At 44.7% G+C, this 16305-nt stretch overlaps 1 protein-coding gene across 1 annotated transcript in view; it reads left to right on the forward strand.

Annotated features, from left to right (window-relative positions):
- The window catches only part of gfra1a (gdnf family receptor alpha 1a), a 112315-nt gene that overhangs the window by 81579 nt on the left and 14431 nt on the right, over positions 1-16305 (forward strand). The window contains exons 5-6 of the mRNA XM_062995429.1: positions 9548-9899; positions 15160-15269. Coding sequence (XP_062851499.1) covers positions 9548-9899; positions 15160-15269 — 462 coding nt within the window. The remainder of the gene's footprint in view (positions 1-9547; positions 9900-15159; positions 15270-16305) is intronic.

Raw genomic sequence — 16305 nt, forward strand, 5'->3', positions numbered from 1 at the left:
AAAAAAAGGCTGAAATAATTTGTTTACTTGTGCGCCTGTGTTACGCGTGACTAAATCATGGCTAACCAGTGCTTGCCATCTGCTAGCATAGATTATCCTCTCGTGTAGCTTTTGTTTTCACTACTTTTCGGTATGCTAGTATCCTGCATCATGCATAAATAACACACAGATGCCCTATAGTAGCATTTGGAGCTCAATTAAACTCTTAACCTGACGTAGCATAGACTTTTTCTCACATAATTCACCCACAGTTTGCGTTTTTCCATTAGCCCCCATGCGCTATTTTTATTCGGACCTAATCGGACAGTTTAAAGGTAATATCTTTATCAAATGAGATGACAAGGACGAATAAAAGGTTTTACAAGCTAACGCTGATGCGGTCTGTAATGCAGCACATTAGCGAAACGCTAACCCTCCCCGGCGATATCATCAGCGCAGTGTTATTTTGGTTCTGCATAGCAGGAGACAAGGTCGTTATTCAGACAGATTCTCCCGATAATTGAAAATTAGAGACGGAGGGGGGAGGAAACAGGTGACGCTAATCGATTTGAGGCTATGTCAGAAACTAGAGCTGGTGCACAGGGGGTCCGGTTCATTTATGACCAGATGGCCACATCCGTTCATCTGTGTGTGTGTGTGTGTGTGTGTACATAATGTGTCCTATCTTCTTTGTGGTTATATGCTGTAATAAACCATTATCTGCATTTTAGTGTGATATCTTAGATACAGTAAATGGCCAAAAGTATTTGGACACCTGAACATCACATCCATGTCAAGTCAAGTCAAAATTTATTTGTACAGTGGTACCTTGAAACTCAACGTCAATTGGTTCTGGGAGTGGCGTCAAGTTCAAAAGACGTTAAGTTTTAAGGTATTTTTACCCATAAGGATGTATGGGAAACCTGTTAATGCGTTCCATGGTCCCTTGGAACTGCATATATTTTAGGCTAATGTAAAATAATGGGGTTGTTTTTGACACTTATACACTTAAAACAACACAAATTGTTATGATGTGGGAGGAAGGACCCAAGGATGCGGAGGTTTTAACTTAAAAGGGTTTTATTTACAAAATCATAAACGTAATATACAATAAAATAAAGGAATAACAGTAACAAAAAACACTTCGGGGAATCCCGAAGGCAGCCGGTGACGCCAGACTGAAAGAAACAAGGGAAAAAACATAAAAGGGAAAAAGGGAAAGCGCGAGGCGCGAACCCTGGTCGCTCACCTCTAGGCTGGGAGCTTAAGCACGCTGCCACAGCAACGCTGAAAGCAAAACCGCTCCCAGCACTAAAGAGGCGAAGCGACCGGGTTCGCGAGGTGGGAAACCTCGCGCTGTTGGCCGAAGAAGGGGGGATGACACCGCCGGTAGATAAATGGCACGGCGCTCACCAGCAGTTAATGCTGGTCAGCGCCATGCCATCCACCGGGTGCGATTTACTTGCGGATTTATAAAGTTAAAAGCAAAGGCGCTGTCACCAGCCAGGGTGGCTGGGAAGTGGCCGTTTGCTCCTGCGCTCCAGAGGGCGGAACGTGACGCTGTCACCAGCGGTAGCTGGGAGGGGGTCACGTTCCTCTGGGCGCAGTCATGGGGTCTCTAGGTGGCGGCGGCACGGCGGCTCGACGGCTCGGCGGCAGCGGCCCGACAGCGACCTGAGAGCAACCACCAGGCGGCGGCGGCGGCACGACAGCTGCGGCACTCTGGCGGCAGCTTGGCGGCGGCGGCGGCGTGGTGGCGCCCACTAGCGGTGGCCCGGCGGCAGCGGCACGGCGGCGGCGGCACAGTGCGGCGGCACAACCTAAAGATAATAAAAAAAACAATAAACATAAAAGGACACCGCAGTGTCAAACAAACTCAAAGAAAGAAAAAAGAATCAGCCAATATGAGCAGAAGGTGCGACGGCTACAGCTCTGCACCTATCCCTTAAATAAGGGAAGGCACAGGTGTAGCCACTTCGCCCTAACGAGCTGGCCAGGTATTTAAAGGCACAGCTCGTTTCTGCTCTGTAAGGCCTGTGGCATCAGGGAGAGATGGTACATTCCCCTGATGCCACAGAGCCTAACAGTACCCCCTTCTTAAGGAGACCTCTCCTGAGGTCTCCAGCCGGCGGTCCCGTCCCCACCAGTGGCTAAAAGCCACTGGGGGAGTGCCCCCCCAAAAAAATCTTTGGGAGAGGACGGGGTCCTCCGCTGGGTCCAGTAATGGTCGCACCTTACTGTTATGATGTGGGAGGAAGGACCCAAGGATGCGGAGGTTTTAACTTAAAAGGGTTTTATTTACAAAATCATAAACGTAATATACAATAAAATAAAGGAATAACAGTAACAAAAAACACTTCGGGGAATCCCGAAGGCAGCCGGTGACGCCAGACTGAAAGAAACAAGGGAAAAAACATAAAAGGGAAAAAGGGAAAGCGCGAGGCGCGAACCCTGGTCGCTCACCTCTAGGCTGGGAGCTTAAGCACGCTGCCACAGCAACGCTGAAAGCAAAACCGCTCCCAGCACTAAAGAGGCGAAGCGACCGGGTTCGCGAGGTGGGAAACCTCGCGCTGTTGGCCGAAGAAGGGGGGATGACACCGCCGGTAGATAAATGGCACGGCGCTCACCAGCAGTTAATGCTGGTCAGCGCCATGCCATCCACCGGGTGCGATTTACTTGCGGATTTATAAAGTTAAAAGCAAAGGCGCTGTCACCAGCCAGGGTGGCTGGGAAGTGGCCGTTTGCTCCTGCGCTCCAGAGGGCGGAACGTGACGCTGTCACCAGCGGTAGCTGGGAGGGGGTCACGTTCCTCTGGGCGCAGTCATGGGGTCTCTAGGTGGCGGCGGCACGGCGGCTCGACGGCTCGGCGGCAGCGGCCCGACAGCGACCTGAGAGCAACCACCAGGCGGCGGCGGCGGCACGACAGCTGCGGCACTCTGGCGGCAGCTTGGCGGCGGCGGCGGCGTGGTGGCGCCCACTAGCGGTGGCCCGGCGGCAGCGGCACGGCGGCGGCGGCACAGTGCGGCGGCACAACCTAAAGATAATAAAAAAAACAATAAACATAAAAGGACACCGCAGTGTCAAACAAACTCAAAGAAAGAAAAAAGAATCAGCCAATATGAGCAGAAGGTGCGACGGCTACAGCTCTGCACCTATCCCTTAAATAAGGGAAGGCACAGGTGTAGCCACTTCGCCCTAACGAGCTGGCCAGGTATTTAAAGGCACAGCTCGTTTCTGCTCTGTAAGGCCTGTGGCATCAGGGAGAGATGGTACATTCCCCTGATGCCACAGAGCCTAACACAAATATAGTATAAAAAGCACTGAAATACAATTAAAAACAGTTACAATCAATATAAAATACAATAAATCTTGCACTTTACCTTTACTTATTTATTGTTTCCTTATGCTTCTTAATCGTGGAGATGCTTGATCTTGGAATACTGTATTCCGTTCAGTAAAGGCGGAGTTTCAGGTAAACATCGGGTTTAATGGTACAAATTTCTCGATTATGGCGTCAAGTTTCAAAGATTTAACAATGTACCACTGTATAGCACTTTTTACATTATACATTGTCAGACCAAAAACAGACCAAAAACCCTGTTGACAAAGCCAACGGCGACAGTGGCAAAGAGAAACTCCCTTAAAATTACAAGAAAAAGTGGCGCTCAGGTGGTGCAGCGGTAAAATACACTAGCACACCAGAGCTGGGATTTCAAATACATCGTATCGAATCTCAGCTCTGCCATCCGTCTGGGCTGGACGGCTATATGAACAACGTTTGGCTGTTGTTCCAGGGAGGGAATTGGTGCAATTACGACCTCTGCTGGCTGATTGATGGCGTCTGCACAGAGTGGAGGAATAATGCTGATCAGGGTGTGGCTCTCCGTGCACAAGGCTGATCCGCATATGAACTCGCCTTGTGAAGGTGAAAAGATGCACACGTGTCGGAGGGGGCGTGTGTCAGTTTGCTCTCCTCGTTCAGGGTGGGGGTCCTTCATCATTGACCTTCATTTGGAGCATTAGTAGGGTCAGACATTAATGCTAGCAGATTAGGTTTCACAATTTACATTTCTTTTCGTCCCACATGTTAGGGTTGTATGGGGTTACAATGTAAACCACACCAAAATTGGCAAGCCATTTTTCATAGATCATGCATTGTGTACACAGGTATTGCAATAATCAAACACAACAGGCCCTTCCCTGAACTGTTTCTAAGCAGACAATTCTCTGGAATGTCAGTCTTTGTTGTGACAAGGAGATGAATTAGGAACTTGGATGGTGCTTTTATCCAAAGTGACTCACAGCTGTGACAGTATATTGTCTAAGCAATTGAGGGTCAAGGGCCCAATAGTGACAACCTGGCAGTGGTGGGGCTTGAACGAGCAACCTTCTTATTACTGGACAAGTACCTTAACCTCTAAGCTACAACTGCCCATTACACTGGCCCACTTCTGCTGAGACTGGCCGTTAGGACGTCTACATACAGACATGACTGGCTATGTCTGAGGGGATGTTTGGTCAAGGCCCCTCGATGGATTGCCGTCCTGTCCGGGGTATGTTACTGCATTGCGCCCAGTAATTCTGCAGACGCCAGACCCGCCACAACCCTGACCAGCAATTAAAATCCAACCATTATTCATCCACCACCAGTTTTTCCCAGGTTTATCAGACTGCAGATTTCACATCCTGAAATCTGATTGGTTCCAGAGTTTTATAGTAGTGTGCTTTATGTCAGCATAGCCATGGCTCGGCATTGTGCATGCTGATCCTGGGTTTGAATTTCTGCCATGTAAATGTGACTCCTCCCTCAGACATGGCCAGACTAGAGTGGTGCCACTCAGTACTCGACCCCTGTAGTGTAGAAATTTGAGAACTTGACAAGATTGATCACTTTCCATAAAGGTGGAACAATCATTGTTGTTTGAAGACTGAATGTCTGTATGCGTGCACCAATTGCGTGCATCCTTCCTAAACTCTATAATCTATAATTGCTTTATTAAACAACAGAGCCATTTAACTCAGGGGTCATTCAATCATTCCGTTAAGTGGTCAAGTGCCTGTGATTGGGTGACATTGCAAAGCTGAAAGGGTTGAAAAGGATGCCATGCCTTTCTTCCAGAGAACAGGTCAATCCAATCAGCTCCCAGATCCTGGCAGTACGCTGGCTTACGACATTTATTGCCAACTCTTGATTTTATGACCTTTAAATGACTGGGTGTAGGAGCCATAATTTGGTTACAGTGATTTGCTATACTTGCCTGTAATGACGTAACTCCTCGGCACGTCACTACGGCGTGTATGTGTGCCTTATAACCAGACAGGTTAAGATTGATTGTGTCAGGTTAGACGGAGTCCTTTAAAAATCAAGCATTTTAATCTGCAACATATACCAAAACAGAAACAGAAGATCTATACCCACAGTGGAAACATAATCACACGTGGATATCAGTGTCACTTTCTTTTCACCTGCTCTTACTTTACGATACAGGCAGCTGCAAACACAAGGCCCCCCCACATACATATTTATGCCCATATCAGTCAGGAAAGCGTACTCACATGTTGGACGCCAGCATATGTTCAGTCTGCTGGTGTGTAGGAGTTTGCCACATCGCTAGTTCTTTAGTGTTTGTTTTTCTGCATCGCAGTTCAAGACAGATGATGTGTGTGTATGGTAAATGATTCTAAACATAGTGAGCTGATAATTTGGTGTAGTGTGCCTTTACAGTGGTAAAAAGCACAATTCTCTTACCGTTTTTTCATTTTGTATGCTGTTTTTTTTCTGACGGGGTGCCTTTTTTTCTCATTCTGTCAGACAGCTAAATTAATTTAATTAGGTTATAGCACCTAAAATCACAAAAGTAGTGGTATATTGGTTGTGCACTAATAAGGCAAATAATTTAGTAAGGTAGCTGGTGGATGTTAGACACCTTGAACTCCTCCACCTTCCACTTGAGGATGCGCCACAGGTGCTCAATTGGGTTTAGTCCATCACCTTTACCTTCAGCTTCCTCAGCAAGGCAGTTGTCATCTTGGAGGTTGTGTTTGGGGTCGTTATCCTGTTGGAAAACTGCCATGAGGCCCAGTTTTCGAAGGGAGGGGATCATGCTCTGTTTCAGAATGTCACAGTACATGTTGGAATTCATGTTTCCCTCAATGAACCGCAGCTCCCCAGTCCCAGCAACACTCATGCAGCCCAAGACCATGATGCTACCACCACCATGCTTGACTGTAGGCAAGATACAGTTGTCTTGGTACTTCTCACCAGGGTGCCGCCACACATGCTGGACACCATCTGAGCCAAACAAGTTTATCTTGGTCTCGTCAGACCACAGGGCATTCCAGTAATCCATGTTCTTGGACTGCTTGTTTTCTGCAAACTGTTTGCTGGCTTTCTTGTGCGTCAGCTTCCTTCTGGGATGATGACCATGCATACTGAGTTGATGCAGTGAGCGGCGTATGGTCTGAGCACTGACAGGCTGACCTCCCACATCTTCAACCTCTGCAGCAATGCTGGCAGCACTCATGTGTCTATTTTTTAAAGCCAACCTCTGGATATGACGCCGAACACGTGGACTCAACTTCTTTGGTCGACCCTGGCGAAGCCTGTTCCGAGTGGAACCTGTCCTGGAAAACCGCTGTATGACCTTGGCCACCATGCTGTAGCTCAGCTTCAGGGTGTTAGCAATCTTCTTATAGCCCAGGCCATCTTTGTGGAGAGCAACAATTCTATTTCTCACATCCTCAGAGAGTTCTTTGCCATGAGGTGCCATGTTGAATATCCAGTGGCCAGTATGAGAGAATTGTACCCAAAACACCAAATTTAACAGCCCTGCTCCCCATTCACACCTGGGACCTTGACACATGACACCAGGGAGGGACGACGACACATTTGGGCACAATTTGGACATGTTCACTGTGGGGTGTACTCACTTATGTTGCCAGCTATTTAGACATTAATGGCTGTGTGTTGAGTTATTTTCAGAAGACAGTAAATCTACACTGCTATACAAGCTGTACACTGACTACTCTAAGTTATATCCAAGTTTCATGTCTATAGTGTTGTCCCATGAAAAGATATAATGAAATATTTGCAGAAATGTGAGGGGTGTACTCACTTTTGTGATACACTGTATATATATTGTGTGGCCTAGTGGTTAGAGCTTTGGGCTATCAATAAAAAGTTTGAGAGTTCGAATCTTAGCTCTGCAATTCAGCCTCTGTTGGACCAAGGCCCTCAACTCAACTTAAAGGAAGAACAATAAGAAAGAACAAATATATACAGATGTGTGTGTAGAGTGTTGCTCTATGTGGCTCTCTCTGTGCTCCCCCAGTAGATGGGACAGTTAGCCCGGTCACTTACCATATAGAGTGTAGTCCATCTGTTTCTCTACATGCTTTGTTAGCCCCCTTTCATGCTGTTCTTCAATGGTCAGGACTCTACCAGGACCACTACAGAGCAGGTATTATTTGGGTGGTGGGTCATTCTCAGCACTGCAGTGACAATACATGGTGGTGGTGTGTTAGTGTGTGTTGTGCTGGTATGAGTGTATCAGACACAGCAGCACTGCTGGAGTTTTTAAATACCGTGTCCACTCCCTGTCCACTCTATTAGACACTCCTGCCTAGTTGATCCACCTTGTAGATGTAAAGTCAGAGATGATCGCTCATCTATTGCTGCTGTTTGAGTTGGTCATCTTTGGGAGCACAAGCAGAGTGAATTTATTCTGCGAATAGAACTGCTTCAACTTAGAAAAGTTAGCTATCCAATGACCGCAAGATAAACCCCTGGCCTGTGAGTGTAATCTTTAGTATCTACCTTCATGAAGTGGCATGGAGTACCTCACCTGGAACACTTATTGACGACCGCTTAAGGGTTCGTCTTTTCGCCATGCCCGAAACTAGCTGACAAACAAATGCTTCGTCTGGCAGCCGAGATGCTAAAAAACGTAGCCAAGCCATTAACCGGCTCCTTATTGCGCACACACATTCCCTCATCCGCTGCTGCTGTACGCACTCACACGTTTCCACTCTTCGGCAAACCTGCACTCTCTGCTTTTTTAATTGGCCCTCATTAAAAGCCAAACTGCTGCTGTTGCTCCACTTTTCTGAAAAGTCTCAACCAACGGTAATTAATGGAGGCATCTGTGAGAAAGCGAGCAATTAGCGGGAGTTGACAGCCGAGGAGAGGATCTGTGAGGCAGCTTTGATGACTCGGCTCTTCGGACGCGGCCTGTTTGTTTAGCCTCCAGGGCTCCGAAGGGACGGCCGTGTTTGATTTAATGCTACTAAAAGGCAGGGTTACAGTGTGCAGCCTTTCTGCATCCAATATTGATAAAAATATAGCGAAGACAAGGATCAATTTATCCAGCTGTCAACACAGCTGCGTGCAAGTAAGAGATTTTGGAAAGAGAAAGACTTTTACTGTCACCTTTACTGTAGTCTCAAGTCTCTCTTATTTGTCTGGCAAATTCCCAAATACCTTCACCAAGAGTAGAAGACATCAGTTTTCTATCTTCTTATTATGCTGTTTGAGTGAGTCTTCTTCTGCAGCCATGCCTTTGTAATGGTTTTGGACGCCCCTGGAAACGATGTCGTCTTGAAGGCAGCATACGTTGCTCTAATGTACTTTTCTGCATTAATGCTGCATCACAGAAGTGTAAATGACCTTTGCCAAGGGTACTGACACAGCCCCATACCATGACAGACCCTGGCTTTTGGACTTGTTGCTCATAACAACACATATGGATGGTCCTTTTTGTTTAAAATGCTGATTCGTCTGACCACAGTACATGTTTCCACTGTGTGATGGTCCATCTGAGATGCCTCTGAGCTCAGAGATCCTGCTGACACTTCTTTTTTTTTTTGCACGGTAAAGTTTTAAGTGCCATTTGTGCATGTGACTCTGTATTGTAGTGCTTGACAAAGGTTTGCCACAGTAATTTCTTACCCATGTGGCTATATCAGCTATTTATGAATGGCGGTTCTTGATACAGTGGTGTCTAAGGGATTCCTCCATATTTCTTGAATCATGTAATAATATTATGGACTGTAGAGGGTAAAATATACTAATTCCTTCAAATTTTTGCATTTGTCAACAAACTGGAGATCCTCTGGCCATCTTTGCTCCTCAAAGACTCAGACTTTCATGGATACTGCTTTTTAACCTTATTAACAGCCCTAAATTGACCCTGTCTCAACTTTTTCTGATTTGGTTGTACCTGGTTTGGTCTGAAGGAACTTCATTGGCCTACACAGTGCCCTGACCTTATTTAAATTTTCAGCATTTAGTGGATGCTTTTATCCAAATCGACTTACAATTCTGACCAAGAACAGTTTGAGCGATTAAGGGTTGAGGGCCTTGCTCAGGGGCCCAACAGTGGCAACCTGGCAGTAGTGCGGCTTGAATCTGCAACCTTCTGATTACTAGTCCAGTACCTTAACCGCTGTGTTATCTCAGTAACCAATGAGCCACCACCTCAACTCCAGTGAACACACCTTGGATGAATTCAAAGTAAATCGACCCCCTCGTATGTGAATCTCATGCACCCATTTCTATTTTCCCTTACAGGTGAGCCTGCACTGGTCAGAGAAAACAACTGCCTGAACGCTGCCAAGGCTTGCAACCTGAACGACACATGTAAGAAATACCGCTCTGCCTACATCAGCCCGTGCACGAGCCGGGTCTCCACGGCAGAGGTATGCAACAAGCGCAAGTGCCACAAGGCCCTGCGCCAGTTCTTCGATAAGGTCCCGGCGAGGCACAGCTACGGCATGCTGTACTGCTCCTGCCCACCGGGAGACCAGATGGCCTGCTCTGAACGCCGCAGACAGACCATAGTGCCCACCTGCTCTTATGAGGAAAAGGATAAACCCAACTGCCTGGAACTGCAACACTCCTGCAAGAGTAACTACATCTGCAGGTACCCACTGCACAACTTGTACCATTATAGAACCCTGTTTTGCCATACCTGTCTGGATAGCATTGTTTTAGCTTGATATATGTACAGTATTTAGAAACAGTTAGACATACTCTATATGGCCACCTTCATGAGCTTGTTGTACATCTCATTTCAATTCTAGATGTATAGATGGATGGATTGAGGGATCAGATAGATAGACAGATAGACAGACAGACAGACAGACTGATCAATTGATGGATCAGCTAGATAGATAGATAGATAGATAGATAGATAGATAGATAGATAGATAGATAGATAGATAGATAGATAGATAGATGATAGATAGATAGATTCAGATAGATACATAGACAGGCGTATAGACAGACAGACTTATAAATTGATGGATCAGATAGACAGACAGACAGACAGACATATAGATTGCTGGATTCAGATAGATACATAGACAGACATACAGACTGATAGACTGATGGATTGATGGATCAGATAGATAGATAGATAGATAGATAGATAGATAGATAGATAGATAGATAGATAGATAGATAGATAGATAGATAGATAGATAGATAGATAGATAGATAGGTAGGCCTACCAACACTACTGCAGTCTAATAATTCTGCAGATGGTAGAGACAGAATTTGGCATAACCAGCATAAATAAATGGAACAAGTCTGACCTTCTTAATATTATGTTGGTCCCCCTTTTGCTGCCAAAACAGCCCTGGAACTGTGATGCACTGTGTATTCTGACACCTTTCTGTCAGAACCAGCATTAACTTCTTTAGGAGTTTGAGCTACAGTAGCTCATCTGTTGGATAGGACCACACGGGCCAGCCTTCGCTCCCCACGTGCATCAATGAGTCTTGGCTGCTCATGACCCTGTCGCCGGTTTACCACTGTTCCTTCCTTGGACCACTTTTAATAGATACTGACCACTGCAGACCGGGAACACCCCACAAGAGCTGCAGTTTTGGAGATGCTCTGACCCAGTCGTCTAGCCATCACAATTTGGCCCTTGTCAAACTCACTCAAATCCTTACGTTTGCCCATTTTTCCTGCTTCTAACATCAACTTTGAGGATGAAATGTTCACTTGCTGCCTAATATATCCCACCCACTAACAGGTGTCGTGATGAAGAGATAATCAGTGTTATTCACTTCACCTGTCAGTGGTGATAATGTTATGCCAAGTCAGTGTAGGTAGTTTAAAGTAGATTGCTTTGACATCACAAGATCTCCTGTATGGTTATAGCCTTTTGATTTTACCGTCCCATCATATGTGATTATTATTACTCTTCTCAATCAAATGCAATAGGATGCCCCTCTAAGTTCACTAAGACACTCTTGTGGGCCCCAAAAACCCCTATGATAAAATGGATAAAGGGTTCAAACACTTTATGGAACTCCAGCCTTGAAGAACTGAGGCTGTTCTGAGAGCACCGTCCAACCCAGAATCAGTGTCGTGTTTCTAATAAAGTGATACTCCATGGCAACAACTATTTATCGCAGCGTGGCAGTGTAAAGCAGAGGCTTTAGGGGTGCTAACAAACATTTCACCCACTCGAGAGGACTGCGCTTTCCATGCTCATCGCATCTGTGATTACACATGATCACCAGCGGCGACAGACAGCATTAAATCTGCATTTGCATTTCTGCTGGGAAATAAAGTGCATATTACCCCGAAACACAGAAACCTACCCGGTTAAGACAATTAAGCCGATTATCCAAGTGTAGCAATAAAGCAGGAGTAACAAATCCAGTTTGTTCACCCTGAAGTGATGTAAGTGGCTTGTTAAGGATTGATTAAGGTGCTGTGAAGGTGTTGCAGAAGTATTGCATGTGTCAGGGATGGAAAAAAATAAGACAACAACAAGAGACAGAAAAATAATCATCCTTCCAATGCCATGGAAGGCCTTGGAATTAAAGCCTTTAAGGCTTGTTTAATTAAAGCCTTATAATAGACACAATATCTCCAAAAGTATGTAGACAACTCTCTTAATTTTGGGGTTTAAATGTTTCAGCCACATCATTTGCTAAAGAAATAAAACACATTTTTGTATGAGTGAGCCCTGGTGCCTGAAAGGTGGTCCATAAATCCATCATTTGCTGTTTTTTCTGTGTAGGAACCTGCCTAGAACCCTGGTTCTCAGTGCAAAAGGGGCAACTCCAGATTGACACTCATGGTTTTAGAATGATATGTAAAACAAGCTCATCTTCAGATACACATATTTTTGACCATATAGTGTAGAACACTTGAGCTAACTATAAGAATATACACCGACCAGGCATAACATTATGAGCACTGACAGGAAAAAGTGAATAACACTGATTATCTCTTCATCATGGCACCTGTTAGTGGATGGGATATATTAGGCAGCAAGTGAACATTTTATCCTCAAAGTTGATGTGTTAGAAGCAGGAAAAATGAACAAGCGTAAGGATTTGAGCGAGTTTGACAAGGGCCAAATTGTGATGGCTAGACGACTGGGTTACAGCATCTCCAAAACTGCAGCTTTTGTGGGGTGTTCCCGGTCTGCAGTGGTCAGTATCTATCAAAAGTAGTCCAAGGGAGGAACAGTGGTAAACCGGCGACAGGGTCATGAGCGAAGGCTGGCCTGTGTGGTCCAATCCAACAGACGAGCTACTGTAGCTCAAACTGCTGAAGAAGCTAATGCTGGTTCTGATAGAAAGTTATCAGAATACACAGTGCATCACAGTTTGTTGAGTATGGGGCTGCATAGCCACAGACCAGTCAGAGCGCCCATGCTGACACATGTCCACCACTGAAAGAGCCAACAATGGGCACATGAGGATCGGAACTGGACCATGGAGCAATGGAAGAAGGTGGCCTGGTCTGATGAATCACGTTGGACAATGTTCTGCTAGGAAACCTTGGGTCCTGCCATCCATGTGGATGTTACTTTGACACGTACCATCTACCTAAGCATTGTTGCAGACCATGTACATCCTTTTATGGAAACGGTATCCCCTGATGGCTGCGGGTACGACGGATCAGGACTGTTTTGGAAGCAAAAGGGGGACCAACACAATATTAGGGAGGTGGTCATAATGTTATGCCTGATCGGAGTATAAACCCCTGCTTCTAATTCTTCTTTGTTCTACAAGATCAGCAACAAACTTTAGTCCAGCTTTAAGGTGCTAATTTTTAAGCAGTGTTTTTTAATGTGAGGCAAGGAAGATTGCTTGACTGTAGACAGTGTCACCCATGTTCCAGCACCTTCTAAATCCTGGACTTGGATTACTTTTGGCAGCATGGTAGTGAACATGAGTACAAACTAGTCCTGTTTATATTAGTTCATGTTCATGTTTTACCACCTCTGTCCTGATCAGGCTTGCGACAGATCCGCTTTTCGCAGCATGGACCACATTGGTAGTGGGCTAGCGTAATCAACTTGCCTCCTGACCGCAATATCTTTAGTCTTCTCTTCATTTTTTTGCACTCACTCTCTTTCTCTCTTAACTTTAATGTTTTCCCCCAGACAGTCAGACGGAAGATTCAGCAGGAGGTCCGATGCGTAGTTGTATTTTGTCTAGATGGATTGACACCTTTATACTCCCGATAGTCCCCTGCCATAAGCTGAGACCAACAGTACCACATAAATTCCCTTTCACCTTGTATACGCTTAGCACCAAAAGCACGACTGGGATTTCCAGAGTGTGTGCGTGTCAGGAGTGGGACCGTACGTCTACATGACAGCACAGAAGGGTGACAGAAATGATCAAGTGGGAGTGCAGTACAGAATGCAGTGTTTTCACACAGGTGTACAACATGAAAACCCTGTGCCCTGTGACACCTGAAAACACAAGAAACGACAGGAATACACTCAGATGTTAAATTTGGGTGATTCCACGTTCAATATACTATATAATGTGTACTGACACTATAACTAGTGCACTACTTAGTACATAATACTTAGTAGTGTGGCTACTTAATGCTTAACAAAGAAAAACAGCATTACTTGTCATTGATAATGTCAATAATAATAAATAAATAATACATAATTGTTCAATAACTTGCTAGGGCGGCACGGTGGCTTGGTGGGTAGCACTGTCGCCTCACAGTAAGAAGGTCCTGGGTTCGATTCCTAGGTGGAGCGGTCTGGGTCCTTTCTGTGTAGAGTTTGCATGTTCTCCCTCTGTCTGCGTGGGTTTCCTCCCACAATCCAAAGACATGCAAGTGAGGTGAACTGGAGATACAAAATTGTCCATGATTGTGCTTCAGATTGAAGACATGAACTTAATCAATAAATCAATCAATCAATAACTTGATTAGGAAGGTGTCTGGGGCCGAAAAAGTAGAAATTTCCTTTAAAAAAGTAGAATAAATGTACAGTATGTAGACGCCCGTCCAGCCAACAGCGCCGCTGTCTGCTATGGATTTGAACCCTGTATCCCTGCAGTAGTAGGCTAGTGCAATTCATCTAAAACCATCTTTGTTTAGATAATTATATAAAAAGCATTGTGTGTAAATGTGAATTATACATTTGTCCTATATATTCAACAATAAAAGGGGTTGAACACTTGTTTTCCCCTACCAGAGGTTCAATTTGCTAAGATTAGCAACAGCACTGGAGATATGTTATGTATTAATCTAGCTTTATATTTTACAGATAAATTAGAGAATAGAATAGAATAGAATGCCTTTATTTGTCATATATACATATACACATGTACAGTACAATGAAATTCATTATTTCCACACATCCCAGCTTGTTTGGAAGCTGGTGTCAGAGCATAGGGTCAGTCACTGTATGGTGCCTTTTGAGCCGAGAGGGTTAGGTGCCTTGCTCAAGGGCCCAACAGTGGCAGTATGGCAAAGCCGGGATCCAAACTCAATTTTTTAATTGACAGCCCAAGTCTCTATGCACTAGGGAACCACTGGCCATGTAATGACCTGTTACGAGAGAATAAAGTGAAATCAAGTTGGCATAAATATTTTATTGAAGTATAAATACCCCCTAAAGGATGGCCGAAACAGCCTAGCCATGTGGAGGTGCACTTCTCTCTCATTGCTGGTCCCAAGCCCAGATAAAATAGGAGAGTTGCATCAGAAAGGTTTGAGGTCTGTTATATGTACTTACAGTACAGGAAAGAAATATTCTATTTAATTATTTTAAAATAGTGATTTTTTTTTTTACTTCTTTGAACAGTTCGGTGGTTAAACAGTAACCATAACACACAGAAATAAGACACACATTTTAAGCGGGGCAGTTATCCTACCTGATACATTTGTTTGTGTTTCAGGTCTCGTCTGGCGGATTTCTTCGCTAACTGTCAGCCTGAGCCGCGCTCTCTGTCTGGCTGTCTGAAAGAAAATTATGCTAATTGCCTCTTGTCCTATTCAGGCCTCATTGGTAAGTGTACTTTCAGAACTTGCTGTCTCTGTCTCTGATCTCTGACTGTCTGATTACTGAATAAATAGTGGTTTAACTGAGGCTGGATGAGTCGTTGCTACAGAATGAGAGGGTTTTAATGGTCCGGGTCATTTTCAAAGGACCATAGTGGAAAATCGAAGCATAGCTTTTTACAGTTGAGGTAAAAAATATAGTATAATTGTTTGGGCAGTCTTGGGATTTCATTGATAGTAAATTGTAAGTTTAAAAAAAAAAAAAAGACAAAATCTGCTGGGTCAAAAATATCAGTACAACAGCAAGCTCAATATTTGAAGGTTTGGCTGGATCAGGTTTTTTTTTTTATTAATTAATTAGTTAATTTATTTATTTATTACACATGATTCCATTCTCAATACAATCCACATATTTTTCTTTTTTTCTCTTTATTTTTTAAACGATTTTTGAATTTTCCAATTTTTTCCCAATCCAATATTTCCCCCAATTCTGACCCAACAGAAGTGTAGTTGCCGGCGACTTCTTTTCACTCTCTATAGTCAAGAGTTTTACAATATCATATAAAGAGAGACACGTTGTGCACTTCCGTGGATCCCCCACTCCTTGTGCAGGTGCCTCAACTGACCAGCAGAGTTCACGTCTTGTCATCAATCTCCCCTCCCCTACAAATTCCCCTACACACAGCCATTTTCATGTATGTGTGTATTATTTGGGTGTTGGATCATTCTCAGCACTGCAGTGACACTGACATAATGGTGGTGTGTTAGTGTGTGTTGTGCTGGTATGAGTGGATCAGACACAGCAACGCTGCTGGATTTTTCAAATACCGTGTCCACTCACTGTCCGCTCTATTAGACACTCCTACCTAGTTGGTACACCTTGTAGATGTAAAGTCAGAGACGATCGCTCATCTATTGCTGCTGTTTGAGTTGGTCATCTTCTAGACCTTCATCAGTGGTCACAAAACGCTGCCTACAGGGCGCTGTTGGCTGGATATTTTTGGTTGGTGGACTATTCTCAATCCAGCAGTGACAGTGAGGTG

This window comes from Trichomycterus rosablanca, chromosome 5 (genome assembly GCF_030014385.1).
Source record: "Trichomycterus rosablanca isolate fTriRos1 chromosome 5, fTriRos1.hap1, whole genome shotgun sequence".
Taxonomy (NCBI): Eukaryota; Metazoa; Chordata; class Actinopteri; order Siluriformes; family Trichomycteridae; genus Trichomycterus; species Trichomycterus rosablanca.